We start from the raw sequence: 17,194 nt of genomic DNA on the forward strand, positions 1-17,194 counted from the left end.
CCCATTGTGTGGCGTCACTAATGAACATAAATTGTTTTGTCTGGATCGGTTTAGGTTTTATTTACAGATGAAACGCCATTATAGGATCAGACCTAAAGCGAACCTGTCACCGATTACCGATAATTTATGCTGGTTGAGCTCTTAATACTAACAGAATAAAAGTCGACACATCCAGTGTTCACCACCACATAGATAAGCAGGCAATACACTTTTTATGCTTTTTTCCATTCTCCCTTTTTGTTTCTTCACAGAATAAATGTAAATTATATTTCTAGTTTCCTGCCTCACATTTTCCATAGACGCCGCTGATGAAGTATTGTTACCCTTCAGTCCATATTGACAAGAAAATATTTTTGCTGTTGTCTATGAATGTGTATCTTTATGGGGCTAGAAGGAAATGTTCATTATCTCTTCAGTGGCAGACATGATAACCAATGAGCTGGTTTCCTGCAGGAAATAAATGGTGACAGTTCAACAGTCTTCTTCCTGGGTAGCTTTCTATTATGGTACTTGGTAATAAAATATGGAGGAAGCAACCATATTTACTGTTATCTCATGCTGATGAATGCTTTGTCCATATCCCTTTGGCTGCTTGTGTAACACTTTCTTCCTTTTTAAACTCTTCATTTGCACTGCAGTGACTTCTAAACTTATAGTTTCATCAAACAGTTTGTATGCCATGTAAAAGAGATGAATCAGTTAGTGATTATGGCCACATTTATGAATAATGTTTCCCTGTGTAGCACTAAGGGCTCATTGCTTTGGGCCCACCCATATTGAGCATGATTCAACAGTGTACAAAAACCTCATTTTATTATGTGATAACAGGTGTTGGGGTCCTATTAGATGGGCCAATGGCGGCCTGAACAATATGTAAATGAGCACCAATCGTATTACAGGGCTCAATTATCGTTTAGCAAGGGCTGCACGGACATAGTTAGCGATGTCCGTGCAGCCCTTGCCCTAAACTGTTCATACATTGCCTTCCACACTCCCAGTCCTCTCCTGCCTTCTGTTTGCTTCCCGCCACTGCGTGCTGCAGCTTCTCTGAACTGATAGGCCGCTCAGCCAATCACTGGCTGCAGTCATTGGCTGAGCGGCCTATCAGCTTAGAGAAGCTGCAGAGCACAGTGGCGGGCAGAAGAACGGGAGAGTGGACAAGTAAAGGCTGATTTTAGGTCTAGACCTAAGAAAACAATCAGCCAACAATCTATTCCTCAGCTGATCGTTGTTTCTGTTGCATGGAGCGAGCTGATTAATTCCCCCTGCAGTAAGACCCTTACACTTGGACGTGGCACCAGAGTGCATTTTAGAGATGTAGGCGACTTTGGTCAAATTGTGCTGGCTAAATAAATTGGTCAATGCACCTCCAAAACTGCAGATGTTGTGGGGTGTTCCTGATAAGCAGTGGTTATCACTAGAGATGAGCGAACCTGGAGCATGCTCGAGTCCATCCGAACCCGAACTTTCGGCATTTGATTAGCGGTGGCTGCTGAAGTTGGATGAAGCCCTAAGACCCCCTTCACGTGTCCGGAAAAACCACCCGGATTTCCGGACGCATAGACTTTCATTGGACACAGACACCCTTCCAGATTTTTCCAGAAAGGTGTACGTTCCGGAAAATAGGACCGGATTTTTTAGAATCGGTCCTATTTTCGTCCAGAATTCCGGCCCGGACACCCCCATAAAAGTCTATGGGAGCACCCGAGCCCCGGACGCTTTCCTGATGCACATCAGGAAAGCGTCCGGAGTTTCACTCACCCGGACCACCATCCGCCGCTGCTCCCGGTCTGCCCCGGCCTCCTGCTGCCTCCTCCTCCACTCCCTGGGCCTCAGCAGCGCCGACACCCCCACTCCCTTCCAGGACCTGAGCAACGACCCGCGGTAAACGCCTCCCCTGCCCGTGGCGGCCCCCATCCCCACCACACCCCCGCGGCAACTCAAGGCCACTTGCGGCACCCGACACCCCCGCGGCACCCCTGCATCTTCACCTGCGGTCATCGCCCACCAGACAGCAGATCAGGAGACCAGGACAGGTGACATCCCCCCCCCCAAGAATTAAAACTCCCACCATGTCCTGCTGACAGGTCATGATGGGAGTTGTACTTCTGCAGCCTGTGGCCATCCAGGTTGCAGAAGTACAACTCCCATCATGTCCTGCAACCTGGGTGATCACAGACTGCAGAAGTACAGCTCCCATCATGACCTGTCAGCCGGGCATGATGGGAGTTGTACTTCTGCAAGCTGTGACCATCCAGTTTGCAGAAATACATATGATCAGGAAATCCTGAAGGCTTTTCCTGATGGTTTCCTGAAGGTAAAAACAGATTACTGTCAGGAAATCCTGATACTTTCCTGATGACATTTGAGGCCTCCTGATCAGGATTTCCTGACAGTAAAAACTGACACGGACGTGTGAATGGGGCCTAAGGCTATGTGGAAATCATGGATATAGTCATTGGCTGTATCCATGTTTTCCAGACAACCTTAGAGCTTTATCCAAGTTCAGCAGCCCCAGCTAATCAAATGCCGATCGTTCGGGTTCGGATGGACTCGAACCCGAACCAGGTTCGCTAATCTCTAGTTATCACCCACCAAGAGCGATTGAAGAAGGAACAACAGGTAAACAGGCTACAGGAACAAGGACACCCAAGGCTTGCAGATTCACATGAAAAGCAAAGGCTAGCCAATATGGTCACACAGAAGATCTAGTGAAGTTCAGATTGCTGAAAAAAGTTAAAATGTACCTGTCATGGCGGCCTGCTGACGGATCAGGTGACATTTTCTTTAATCTGAGTTTAAGTCTACATGGATACAAGCGTGCAATGAAGCCTTAATGCATGTGACCCCCATGGGATCAAATGGAGGTCATACGCTATATAGTCTTATTGCGCACTTCTGGATTACCACAAGATCAGGCAATGGGCCGTCATAACGGGTACATTTTAATGCTGGCTATGATAAAAACATGTCAGGCCACACTGCATCACATGATGTCACATTTCTTTGTGTGCTTCATAGAACACAGTCAGGAGAGGGTTTATTTTCTTCCAGGTGCCACTGAATTGAGAATCTGCCCTTAAAGGGGTTATACAGTGCTAAAAAAACATGGCCACTTCTCCCCCTCTCGTCTCCAGATTGGGTGGGGTTTCAAACTCTGTTCCATTGAAGTAAATGGAGCTTAATTGCAAACCGCACCTGAACTGGAGACAAGAGGGGGAAAAGTGGCCATGTTTTTGTAGAGCTTGATAACCCCTTTAATCCAATGCTGAGGCTATGCGTGTAGTGTATCTATATTTTCAGTATGTTTAGAAGCAGGGAGAGAACAATGAAATTGTTGAAAGTGAATTGGCTCGAAACGGCAATGACTTCATCTGGTTCAGAGATCCTTGGTATGAATGTTTATCATCCAGATTTTAATACTGTTTTGGAAATATCTAGTGTCCAGTTAGAGATAGCAGCTGCGTTTAGCTGACTAGTGATCTGGCTGCTTAGGGGGAGGACTAGTGCATAATCCCCAAGCCACTGCTTTTACATAGACCCTAGAAGCATCTTGGTGTGGTGTGAGACTGAGAGGATGGCAGTGATCAATCCCCTAGATGTTTTGAGAAATAACGGCCGTTGTTTGCACTACAGTGGCCGTTGTTATCAAATACAGCCATTGTTTTTACATATTGTGAACCTACCCTAAAGAATTATATGGTACTGCTGCAGCATGTGTCCTATTTCCCCTCTTTACATTAAAAAGATGCAGCAACAGCAGTGTGCAGATAGAGGTGGGTGGGGAGGGGGTCTGAGGTGCCAGGAGGGATGTGATTGGTAATGATGTAATCCTGTAGTTCACACGAAGTCAGCTGACACAGGCAAATTACTGTGACACACAAAGCTATGTAATTCTCTGGTGGTCACATGACCCAGCTGCAGTAATGAAATGTATGGATGCAGCTAAACTGGAATGACAGATGACATTGCAAGAATATTGAAGGTGAGTTAGCATTATATGGACCAAAAAAAAAAACCTCATGAGTAAGGGTACCATTACACAAAGCGATTTTTCGACGATTAACGATAGACAAACTCAAACGACCGATATGGCGAATGACCGGAAATCGTTCACCCAATTTCATGGAATGATGATCGTTATTGCGGTCGTCCAGTCGTCGCTACTGCGTTTGCCACGACTGCGACCGACTAAACAAAATCTTGTTACGTGCGAACGATTTGCAAACGATCAACGATAAAAATAGGTCAAAATTCTATTAAACCACCAACGATTTCTCGTTGGTCGTTTAATCGTTGTCTGCTATTACACTAAACGAGTATCGTTCAAATCCGAACAATTTAACGATTTTTCGGACAATAATCGTTCTGTGTAATACCACCCTAAGGCTAGGTTCACACTGCATTTTTGCAATCCGTTTTTTTTCATCCGTTTTTTTTCAAAATTTGTGTGCATCCGTTTTGATCCTTTTTTTCCATTGACTTCCATTGTAAAAAAAAAAAAAAAAACTGATCAAAAAGGATCTGTTTTTTTTTTAACGAGCACAAGTAGTGTCAGCTACGTTTTTATATCGGTCAAAAAAAAAAAACGAATCCGTTTTGATCAGTTTTTTTTTTTTTTTTTTTTTTTTACAATGGAAGTCTATAGAAAAACAGATGCACACAAATGGCTTGCAAAAAAACGCAGTGTGAACCTAGCCTAAGTTGAACCTATAAGTGCAGTAACACCGTGCTGATGACAACTTCAGCATGCTGTCTTCTCAGTGTAACAAATGTGACGCTATTTTGTGTCAGTGCTAAACGATAGAAGTAATAATGGTGTTTTGGAAATCAGTCACCATGCACATGCTGCCCTATCTATGGATAGTATGAGGTTAGCTGGAAGTTCATAGACAGTTATTGGCTAAAGAAGGTCACCACTGCGCCACTGATTGGAAAAATCAATAAGGTGGTATCATTTTTTTTTTTTTTCTCCTCTTTTTATCTACTAAAAAGAGAAAAAAAAAGTGTTGGATTGTTGATAACTTGGTGATGGGACGCAGTGAGATTTGTACTTGATACCAATAAGAATGCTGTCCTAGCCTGCAATCTGTTTACCTGGGTTTGGAATTGTCTCTTTTATTTTTATATTGTTATATGTGATCACTTTCTGTGGCTATGCTAATGATGGGATCTCTGAGGACAGTTATTGCCGCACTAGCATAAGACTGGATGGCAACAACGGCTGTAGTTTTTGCGGGGTGGAACAATGCCTTACTTTCAATGGGATCCCGGCCAGAGCGTATACACATTGTATACGCTGCGGCCGGCATCCTGTGCGGCCCCACAAATAACTGACATGTCTGTTTTCTGCGGCCGCAATTTAATGAATTGCGGCCGTAGGAAACCCTGTCAGTTCACACTATGAAGCGAGCAGCTCGGGCCGCTCGCTCCATAGTGGGCAGTGGGGGAGCTCTGATGCGGGTGTGCGCTGATGCGCCCGCATATGAGCTCTGCGGTTGGACACATCATAGTCTTAGTATGAAAGCTAATGAATTAGCTCTAGTCTTTTTTCCTATTGACCCAACTGAACACCTCTATTTTCTGGCATGTTATATATTTGTCACTCATCAATTTAAAGGGGTTTTTCTCACATGCTCTATGAGCACATCCAGAATAGACAACATGTCTTATTGTCACAAACCCTACATCTGTTATCTGTGTGCAGGATCCTCTGATGATGATAGTGTATTGCATCAGGGCAGCATTAGTCGTGTATCTTGTGTTTTTCAGGAGTAGTTATGGGTAGTGGTGTGATAAAACCATCCCTGTTTTTAATACAGGATCATGCAGGAACACTGCATCAAATCTGCTGCAGATCCTGTACGTGTGAACGCACCCTAAGAAAATTTTCAATGTTAAAGTATCACTATCGTTTTTTGTTTTTTTTTTATTATTATTATTTTTTTTTTTTTCAGAAATCAATAGTACAGGCAATTTTTAAGAAACTTTGTAATTGGGTTTATTAGCCGAAAAATGTATTTTTATCATGAAAAATCAGTTTGAAGCTCTTCCCCCTGTCTTCATGGTTCTTTTATGGAGAGGGAAGGGGTGGAGGGAGATGAGGCACCAAAACAGGACAACAAAGAGTTAATTTACAGCTACATCACTGAGCACTGACCTCTGAATAGGCTTTCACACAGGTCCCACTGTGTAATCCTTTGTTCTCTGCTCTCTCCCACCTCTCCCCTCTCCATAGGTTACACAGGGCTCGACTGATGTAAAATAGTCGAGATTTCCTGATAATGAGCAGTGAATGAGAAAGAGGAGACTGGGGGGACCTGGGGAAAGTCTTTTTGAATGCAGCTAATGGCATATTTGCCTAATAAACCCAATTAAAAAGTTTCTTAAATCACCTGTACTATTTGATTTCTGCAGGAAAAGAAAAAAAAAGAAAAAAACAGTGATACTTTTAACATTGAAAATTGTCTTAGGGTGCGTTCACACGTACAGGATCTGCAGCAGAGCCGCAGCAGATTTTATGTTGTGTTTAGTTATTTAGATCAAATCTGCTGCGGCACGATGTGTGGGAAGCTACCCTTACTGTGGTTAGCCTCTACATTTCTAGGGAGTTACTGACCAGGAATTTTTGTCTCTTATGTTCTTTCACTTAGGACCATATTACGTGGCCTGATCACTAATGGAAGCATGCGCTGAACTGCTAGATCGGTGCTCACTTACTGATTCTATTAACCGTCTCGATAGTCGTGCAGCGAGGGCTGTATATATACAGTATAGTTGACGATGTCCGTGCAGCCCTTGCTCTAGTATAAAATGATAAACCTACTACATACCTCTCTGCACTCCCCGGAGTCGTCCTCACTTCTGCCCACAGCTGCTGCTAGAACTTCTGAGCAGGTCTCTGAACTGACAGGCTGCTCAGCCAATCACTGGGAGACCAGCTTGGAAGTTTCATTGGCAGCTGCGGGCGGAGGACATCGGGGAGCGAGGAGAGCTGTGTATAAGGTTAATTCTTTTCTTTACCCAGCCAGTGATCGTTTCATCAGCTGATCATTGTTTTTATTACATGCAGCGATAATTTGCCTGATAATTCAGCATATCTCTCTGTTATCGGGCCCCTGCTGTCCCTTGGCCCCCAAGTACTGTGACGTGGCAGACACCCCGGGGTCATATAATTGTATCATATAAAAGTACATCTGCTGAATTGAAAGCATACACAGTCTCCTGTTCTGTTTATCATTTCTTTTTTGGACTGACCACTCCCTTTATTATTACATTAAGCTACTCCTTTTTGGCTTTGCTCCAGTGGAAATGCTGCACTTGGTATAAAATCTACATTTATCAGTACAGTACACTGTGGCCAGGTACTCTCCCATTCTAATGCATCTCCCCATTTCACATTGCAGCGATGACTAATTAATTTTACAGCTATTCCACTGGGAAAGCAAAGTTCCCGTCTGTGTATGACAAATAGAAACCCTCCAGAGTAGATTGTAGCAGAAGAACATCCAATGCGCAAAGTGCTGCTCCCAGAGTCATTGTGGGAAAGGCTGCTTCTCTTCCTATTCCTTGTGCTAGTTACCTATCTATTATGTTTCACTTGCTGTCAACCTCTGACCTCATTTTGGTTTGAGACTCATGAAAATCTTTGTAGATATTGTGTGATAATTGTCTGAGCTTCATCTAATATTTACACGGCCTGCAGAAATCAGATACATTGTTAGACAAATCTGTTATGTTAAAATGGCGCGGTACATAGAAGATTAGTGGTGAGCCCTCATAGGCACTGCTTAAGTATATACAGTAATATGTATCATCTCCTAAAGATACATAACCACATACTCCTAGGTTCCTGTGCAATAAATATACAGTTAACTACAATGCTGGAGCACCACACCAGTGCCCAGCACTAGAGGTTTTAGCAACTTCTTCTGTCTATGTAGTCCTCACATTCATACATCTTAATAGAAATAAAGCAACAAAGGCGCCAAGATTCTCCCATTGATTTAAATATATGTGTGTGTGTGTATATAATATATATAATATTAACCATTTGTATTGATTTGTATTTACTGTTTTAGCCATGCCTGTTTGTTTCTTCCTATTTAAATTTTTTTTTTGTGTTTTCACATTCTTTTTATTACCACTAGGGGACATCACCATGTGATCCTTTGATTATTTATATAATCCACATGCTATTAGGTCCGACCTCATTTTCTGAGCAAGCATCTTCCCTACTTGCGCGACGTTTTCGCGTATAGTAGGGTGTGAATAAAAGTCACTTTTTTTTTCACATTTAGAGTGCTGTCTATGCAATTGTTTTTGCCCTATAAATATTTCGTTATTGTCTTAGGATAGATATATGTTTATCCCAGGCATTTTTAAATGCATTTATTGAAGATTTACAAACCGCATGCTGGAAGTTTGTTTCAAGCATTTGCTACTTTTGATGCTTCTGACCTTTCCCCCAACTAACCTTAGATTATGTCCACTTGTTCTTGTTTTGAGTGTTTCTTTTATTAAAAACACTTCCCTCTTGAACCTTATTTAGCCTTTTAACATATTTCAAATTTTTGACCATGTCCCCCTTTCTCTTCTTTCCTGAGTCTACACTATACAGATTTAGATTCTTAATAGGAACCAATCAGCTGATATAGCTCCTGGCGGCACACAATAAATGTCTATAGTAGCTCCCCTACTGTACCTGCGGTGTTTGACAGGTTTGACAGGTTATCTTTATATTGGGGAAAAAGATTTTTTTTTTTATTATGCACATTAGGCCAGGAGAGTGGCAGCAACTAGTTTTCAGGGAGGAAAGCCATCCATGACGGCTTTCTGCATGTTAGCGCGGTCTGCGGGAATGACTGACAGTCAGAGAAACCCATTAGTGGCGCGCTGTTTTATGTCTAACACCCTCTACCATTTTTGTAGCCCGTCTTTGGACTCGTTCTATTTTATCAATATCCTTCTTTAGGTGAGGTCTCCAGAACTGGACACAGTATTCCAGATGTGGTCTCATCAGAGCTTTATACAGAGGGATCACAATCTCCCTCTTCCTTCGGGTTATACCTCTAGCTATGCAGCCTAGTATACAATCTGCTTTCCCCACCACCTGGTTGCACTTCTGACTCATTATGAAGTGTCAGAAATCACTACCCCTAAATCCTTCTTCTCTGCAGTCTTTTCCAACACAGAACTGCCGATATGATACATGGATAAAGGATTCCTCCTTTTCAATTGCAACATTAAACTGCAGTTTTTATTGTTTGGATCTATCTAGTAAAGCTAAGTAATTTTCCATATTACAGACACCTCCAGGAATATCAGCCGTATTGCACACTTTTGTGTCATTAGCAATCAGACAAACCTTGCCTACCAAACCTTCTCTATGTCACTAAGGGTCCTATTACATGAAACTATTATTGGCCGTATAATAGTTTTGTGTAATAGCTCATGTTGAAAGACAACTATCAGCCAACAAGCACAATGTTGGCTGATCGTTGTCTTTCAGCATGTTCAAAAATCCCAATCACTGTAGCGATGCTCTGCTGCACATCGTTGTGTGTAATAGGACCGGTGGCAGGGCCCCCTGCTCAATGTCTGTGTGTGTGTAATAGCACAAACAGAGGGCACAGAAGAGGAGGAAGCAAGCACTAACCGGACAGGTTTGCACTCACTTTCTTCTCAATATGCAGCTGTGTAATAGGGCCCTTACAAACATATTAAAAGTAACAGAACCTAGAACAGACCCTTGTGGCCACCACTTTTAACCAGTCTCCTCAGAATACACACTATTAACAACAACCCTCTGATATCTAACCACAAAGCCACTGAACTATCCAGGGATTAAAGGAGAAGTCTGGCGAATTTTTTTTATTAAAGTATTGTATTGCGCCCCCCCCCCCCCCCCAAAAAAAAAAAAAAAAAAAAGTGATACTTTTACTGTATGAAGGTTTTGCCGAATTCCAGATAGGCGATATTGACGGCACCACCTTCATCCAGCACTTTTCTGACATAATTAAAGAAATCAATGAGATTAGTCTGACATGATCGGCCCGCAGTAAAGACATGCTGGTTTGGGATCCAAGAATTGTTGATTCTTAGGTGATCCATTATCTTCTTTTTAGATGGGTTTCCATCATTTTTACTACTACAGATGTTAAGCTAACTGGCCCGTAGTTACTGGACTCTTCTCTACTCCCATTCTTGTGGATGGGTATAAGGGTCCTATTACATGGAGCAATAAGGGCTTCAAGGACATTGCTGACAGATCTGTCAGGGGGGCAGCAATTACAGATCACAGTTCTTTAAGAACCCAGGGGTGGATACCATTTGGACCTATCACCTTATTCACCTTTAAACAGGTTCCTCTTAAACATCAGCCTCCTATACACCTCTCTGTCAGCTACACTTCGAGTCTCTGTATTCTCCCTATAAGCTCACTTACATCTCTAGTAAACCATAAGTTTCTTTTTCCTTTCGACTTTTGCTAAGTTCTTGTACATATAATCTAGTTGCCTTTAATGTGACATTTTTAAAGACTGCCCACTGAACCCCAGCTGTTTTATTCCATCCTTTTTAATTCATTATTTATACACTCCCCCATTTCCTTTAAATTTGTTATTTTAAAATCCCAGTACTTTGGTTTCAGTATGGGATTGCAGGCAGTGAGTTTGTATTTCAAACCATAAACCATATTGGTGGTCACTAGAACCTAAATTTTTTTTCTCTTTAATTTCAGACACCCAAACCCTATTAGTAAATACTATATCTAGAATGTTCTCTCCTCTGGTTGGTGACCTCACAAGCTGTTTTAGAGATACCCCCGTAAGGGCTTTTATTATATTCTTGCTTTTGCATAGAAATGCACAAGGGATATTCCAATCAACATCCGGCATGCTGATGTCACCCATAACTACAATGTCACTTATAACTACAATGTCCGCCAGGTGGCAAGGAACATCTCAACTTTAATGTATAATTACCTGCCCACTACTGGTTTTCTGAGCACCTGATCACCTTCATCACACTGACGCACTGTGGTAACAGGAAATATCAATTCAGCATAGAGAATCTCTGTATTCATTTCAACACTTCCCTGAATAATTATGCTCTCCTTATATGACTGCGTTCCTAATGTCTACGTTTTATTGCATGTTATATTTATATTTTGCATGTATATTTTATTTACGGTATCTGTAAAACTAATGGAACAATAGAAAATGGTGAGGGACACAAGATTATTTATTAATTAAAATTTTTCTATTTCCGTAATTTTGTTTTCCCAGTTACATATGTCTTACTTTTTCACATCCTGAGAAGGTGTCCATCCATTTAATTTAAAAATCACTTTCTTTTATAAACCAACTGAGAGATACAAAAAATAATTGTACCAAAAAATACTGTGTATTACATAAAATCATAACTAGGCACTTTTCCATAATGGTATGTACACACTAAGTAATTCAGGCTTAATGTGGCGGCAGAACTCCGCTTGTCTCAGTGTGTTATAGCCCGTCTAAGGGAGAGCGCGCACTCCTCCGCTGCTGCCGCTCTCCACTGCTGCCGCTCTCCGCTCGAAGAAGTGACATGTCACTTCTTTCAGTGGAGAGTGGCGGCAGCGGAGGAGCACGCACGCTCCCATAGGCGGGATTACATTTCGCCTGACAGTGTCGGACTGGGGTATCTGGGGCCCACCAGAGGAAATTATCCTGGAGGCCCACCAATGAAGAACCAATGAGAAACTACATGTCATTCAGTGTTAGTGCAGGTTCTAAAGCTGGGGGCCCACCGGAGGATCCTCTGTTACTCTGGTGGGCCAGTCCGACACTGCCGCCTGAATAACTCAGTGTGAACATACCCTAAGCCTGTATACTACACAGAAATGTGTCACTTTCTTAGACAGAGAATGAATTTCTCTGCAGTACTATTTTTTCCCTTTTTACATATACAGGCTTATAGAAGTGCATAAAGGGAAGTACATGGAGCACAAATAAGAAATACATAGGGACAGTAGAAAAGAATTGAGGAAATTAGGTACCAGATCAGAATTAGTGAGATCCCTGTATGTGAGGAACTATGTTTTATACAGGTCAGTGGAGGGAAACAGGAGAACTGAGCTTTGGTAACCAGGAAGGTTTCTGAGAGTTATTAAGAGCCAGACTGCAAGTAAGCCTTGTGCGTATATACTGCTCACACACATACATGCACCCAATGTTCAATAGCTGCTCTCCTGACAACCCCTTTGATGACCTGATCCAAGATGCAGATGGCCATTGTTTACTAACCAACATATTTTATAGTTATACATTGTAAAGTATGTGACTTACTAAGGATCATATAAACAAACCAAGGTTTAAATCAGTCATTGCTTTCTGGCATTAAAAGGTGGCACATTTTGTGCATACCTCATTTTGCTCAAAAGTATTTTGGGGAAATTTATCACTCTACTTTAGGGTGCCTTCTACCTTACAGTGCGGAAGCTTGGAGAACAGAAATGGCTGCACATTGCACCCATGGTTGATACGAAAGCTTGTTTAGCTACATTAAAAACCAACATCAGAAGTAAGTATATAATTTTGATCAAACCCTATTGCCTCATGTACCACGTGCAGGTCTTCTGATACACAAGTCCCCTTTCCCGTTTGCACTTGCTTTGCGTGGTTGGCGTTCGCTGACCAGTTTAGCGTAGAAACTCGTGTATCTGAAGACCTGCACGTTGCACATGAGGCAATATGGTTTGAATAAATCATATACTAGCTTCTGATGTTGGTTTTTAATGTAGCTGAACAAGCTTTTGTATCAACCATGCAAATTCCGCTGCGGGTATGTAACCCCATTGAACTGCACGCTACATGGATTCGCAGCAGATTTCGCTGCAAACTCGCAGGCTGAAATCCACTGTGAATACGTACTGTGGTACGTGTGAAGGCACCCTTATAGTAAGATTCTTTTTGTCGTCCTATTAGAGCTTTACTTTCATTTCTTATACTGCTCTGATAAAGGAAAGCTGGGCTGTGATTAACAACCAATCACAGCTCTGCTTTCATTTTAGCAGAGCAGTATGAGAAATGAAAGTAGGGTTCTAATAGGACGACAAAAAGAATCTTACAATGGTATAACACAGCTTGATAAATCTTCTCCTTTTGACTTTTCTGTGTTTTTAGTAAATTTTGCCCCTCTTCTGTCAGTACGGACTTTAGTGTATGGCTGGGTTCACACTCTGTTTTTGCAATCCATTTTTTTCATCCCTTTTTCGCAAAAAACGGATGCGTGTGTGCATCCCTTTTGATACGTTTTTCCTTTGAATTCCATTATAAAAAAAACTGATCAAATGGGATTCGTTTTTTTTAATGTACGCAAAAACGTAGTCGACCTCATTTTTGTGTCCATTAAAAAAAAAACCTGATCCGTTTTTTTTTAATAATGACATTCAATGGAAAAACAGATCAGAACTGATGCACACACATGCATCGTTTTTTTGAAGAAAAAAAACTGATTGCAAAAACGTAGTGTGAACCCAGCCTAAAAGATGTGTGGTTTAAGCATAGTGAGTTTTATGGTACGTTTAAACACACAGATTTATCTTACAGAACTGTGAAGGCAAAGCCAGGACCAGACATTAAACAGAGAACATTCCTGGCTTTGGCTTCCAAAATCAGTCAGATAAATCTCTCTGTGAATACGCAACCTTAGCCACATTGATTGTGGAGAATTATTGCCCAACTCCACTTAATAAGTGGCACACAAACCATATCGGCCCTATGCGCCTTAGGCTTGTGCAAGCGACGTGTTCAGACACCAGTATAAGGTTTATGGGAACATCTAGTACAACCACTGACAGATGATGTCGGTGGTGATAGGGGGGCCGTAATGGGAAATCATTCCTGACCTCTTTGTTCACAGAGAGGTAAGCCACAGCAAGAGTGCTCTCGCTGTGGCTTACCCCTGCCCATAGAGAAGGGTGGGCCATACAGTCGAAGTTGGTTATCCTGGACAAGAAAGATCTGGCAAATGTCTGTGATTGAAAACTACTATATTTTTCCCATGTAATCTAGGCTGAGCTACATTGCAAGAAATACCCAATGAACAAGGGTGCCACTGTTTTGTGGGGGGAAAAGGAGACCGGTTTCTATAATCCTAAATAACCCCATAGTTTAGTACCTCTTCACGTTTCTATTTTAAGTTCTTGTTCTTTTATGCACTCATGATCTATCCAATTTGAGATATTCTGAAATCATTTGTACTTGTAATTTTACTTATTGTATTTTTTTTTCTCTCTTAAAGGGCCATGCACTGTTAATTCGGGAAGTTGATGTAGAGAAGGTGTCAACATTTGAGAATCCTTATGTAGATGCAATAAAATATTTATGGAACGACCCTGGCATACAAGAGTGCTATGATAGGAGACGGGAATATCAACTGTCTGATTCCACTAAATAGTAAGTAATGGTTTTTACTGTTTAAGAAAAAAAAATCTAGATACACCTAGATAGTACCTGACTGAATGCTAATAGTTGTTTTTTTTTCCTACCCCCTTCCCCATACACATATTACTTTCATGCTGCCCAAACAGTAAGTTTTCAGGATGGTCCCTGGCGGCTTCTTCCCCCTTACTAGACTCAAATGATAGATCTCACCCTGTAGGGGTAGTGGAAGATCTGTCAATCGAGGCTGGTGAAAGAGAGGCTACTGAGGACCCCCACAATGACTTATGGTTACAGCAGTATGAAAGTGAAACAGGTTTATTTTAAATGGTCGACCAGTCCTAGCAATATTAGCAAGTTTGGCAAATGTTCATTACTTGTGTATGGCCCCTTAATTGGCTTTTCCAATAAAATACTATTCATGGCCTATTTACAGGATAGGCCATGAATACTTAAAGGGGAAATCCGGGTAAAATAATTTTAAGATATGTTATTGCCCAACAAAAGTTATGAAAATTACTAATAGACACTTATGGGAAAAGCACCTATAGTGCATTTTCTCTGCACTTACTACAGCATGGCCTGTTCAGGTTTCTGTAAAGTTGGCGGTCACATCATCAACTGCCGACTCCTGCTGCTCTAGTCTGTCCCACCGCTGCAGCAGGTGGCGGCAGGTTATGTGACATGACATCACCAACTTTGCAGAGACCTGAACAGGCCATGCTGCAGTAAGTGCAGGGAAATGTACTATAGGTGCATCTCCCATAATAAGTGTCTATTAGTAATTTTCATAACTTTTGTTGTGCAATAGCATATCTTAAAATTATTTTGCCCGGACTTCCCTTTTAATCAGTTGGGGTGTCAGAACCCTGCAGATCAACCATTGATGGCCTATGCTGTAGATAGGCCATTATGGGTATTGCACTGGAAAAAAACTTTTATTTCAGTCAAGGATGGGGAAAATGTCCATTTTTATGATGTGACAGGTTTGTCTCCATTTCCAGTCCTTTGCCATTTTATTAGAACTACATAGTTTCACTCTGCTGCTCTTGTGAAAAGTCACGTTTCCATGTTAATCTGTCACATGCTCGTCGTACGAACCTAACCTTTTCATTCATCTTGAGACCAGCACAGCTATTTATAAGACATAAGGTTTTGAGTTTATACTGCAGGACTGAATATTGGCCTTGTTATATTGTTGCAATGCATGTGTGAATTGTTTGCAGTTTCGCTTTTCTTTTTCACGCTGTGATTTACAACAGCAATATTTGCTTTCTTTCATTTATAGTTATCTTAATGACTTGGACCGTATCGCAGATCATGGATATTTACCCTCCCAACAAGATGTGCTTAGGGTCAGAGTGCCCACAACAGGAATAATTGAATATCCATTTGATTTACAAAGTGTCATCTTCAGGTAAAGACTAAGGCAGTAGAAATATTGCCTTTTGTATTGCTTGTGTTTTGTGAGGAAGGTAAGGTGGGGATGGGGGGGATTTTGCAGATGACAAAAACCTGATCGGTTTGGACCTGGTTAATAAAAAGGTCATTTGGACAAAGTTTGAAAACCAGAACAGGCAGGAGGTGGTGGGAACATAATAATAAAAGTCATGCTTAACCCCTTCATGACCCAGGACTTAACTGTATGTCCTGGGTCGAATAAGGAGATCAGAGAGGGGTCGCGCAGTGACTCCACTCTGAACTGCCGTAATGCTATTAGTAACCAAGGACCGCAGCAATTAGCGGGAGTGATCCGATTGTTGTGCTCCCTAATTAGTTATTTAGATGCAGCTGTCCAAGTTGAGGCTACATTTAAATGGCTATTTCCCCTGCTCATTGGTGGTCTCAGCGGATCATACCCCCCTTGCCCCGCACACACGATCCGATCGCGGAGGGGCGATCCGTTCAACTTGTCCGGCCAGGCCTCAACGTCAGAATAGCGCTCATCCTGGCTCGGTAATCAATAGATCTGATCTGCTAGTCTATTGGATCAGTGCTGTATTATGTGTACTACATTGATCTATATGGTAGATCACTGTAGTTGTATTAGAAGTCCCCCAGGGGGACCTCTAATTACTGTGTAAAAAAATGAAGTTTTTTCATTAATTAAAAAAAAAAAACTCCCCTAATAAAAATGTAAATCACCCCCTTTTCCCATTTTTATAAATAAATGAAACATATTTGGTATCGCCACGTGCGTAATCACCCAAACTATTAAATTATCTTATTCCTGATCTCACACAGAAAATGGCGTACGGTGCAAAATTGCAGAATTTTTTTTTTTTTCTGCCACCACAAATCTGGAAAAATTGTTATAGAAAGTGATAAAAAAGTTGCTTATACGCAAACAAGGCACCAATAAAAAAGTACAGATCATGGCACAAAAATGACCCCATATACCAAAGGATAAAAGCATTATAAGGATGGTAATAGATAGGGCTGGGCGGTATACCGCAAAAATACCGATACCGTCACTCGCGTCGGTTAACCGACCTTAACTTAGCCAGGACGGTATCTGCGGTATTTTTGTACTTCCATCTTCCTTTCAGAGCGCCCTCTCCCTTCTCCTGTCCCGTCAGAGCGCCCCCGCACACACGTGCGCCGCCCGGCATTAGCGCTGCACGTTATGTGCAGGGACGCCGGCATCAGAGCGGGAGGTGGGGGGGGAGGAGGAGGAGGAGCAGCAGAAGCAGGGTCCAGGTGAGAATGCCCGCCGAGCGCCCGATCTCCCCACCCGTCTGGTCCCACCTCACCCGTCCGAGGCCCTC

General features: G+C 42.0%; 1 protein-coding gene across 2 annotated transcripts in view; it reads left to right on the forward strand.

Moving 5' to 3' along the window:
- Positions 1-17,194, forward strand: part of LOC138785647 (guanine nucleotide-binding protein G(q) subunit alpha) — a 122,213-nt gene that overhangs the window by 88,758 nt on the left and 16,261 nt on the right. For both annotated transcript variants that reach the window (XM_069961810.1, XM_069961809.1), the window contains exons 3-4: positions 14,287-14,441; positions 15,715-15,843. In XM_069961810.1, the coding sequence (XP_069817911.1) occupies positions 14,287-14,441; positions 15,715-15,843 (284 nt within the window). The remainder of the gene's footprint in view (positions 1-14,286; positions 14,442-15,714; positions 15,844-17,194) is intronic.

This window comes from Dendropsophus ebraccatus, chromosome 3, assembly GCF_027789765.1.
Source record: "Dendropsophus ebraccatus isolate aDenEbr1 chromosome 3, aDenEbr1.pat, whole genome shotgun sequence".
NCBI lineage: Eukaryota > Metazoa > Chordata > Amphibia > Anura > Hylidae > Dendropsophus > Dendropsophus ebraccatus.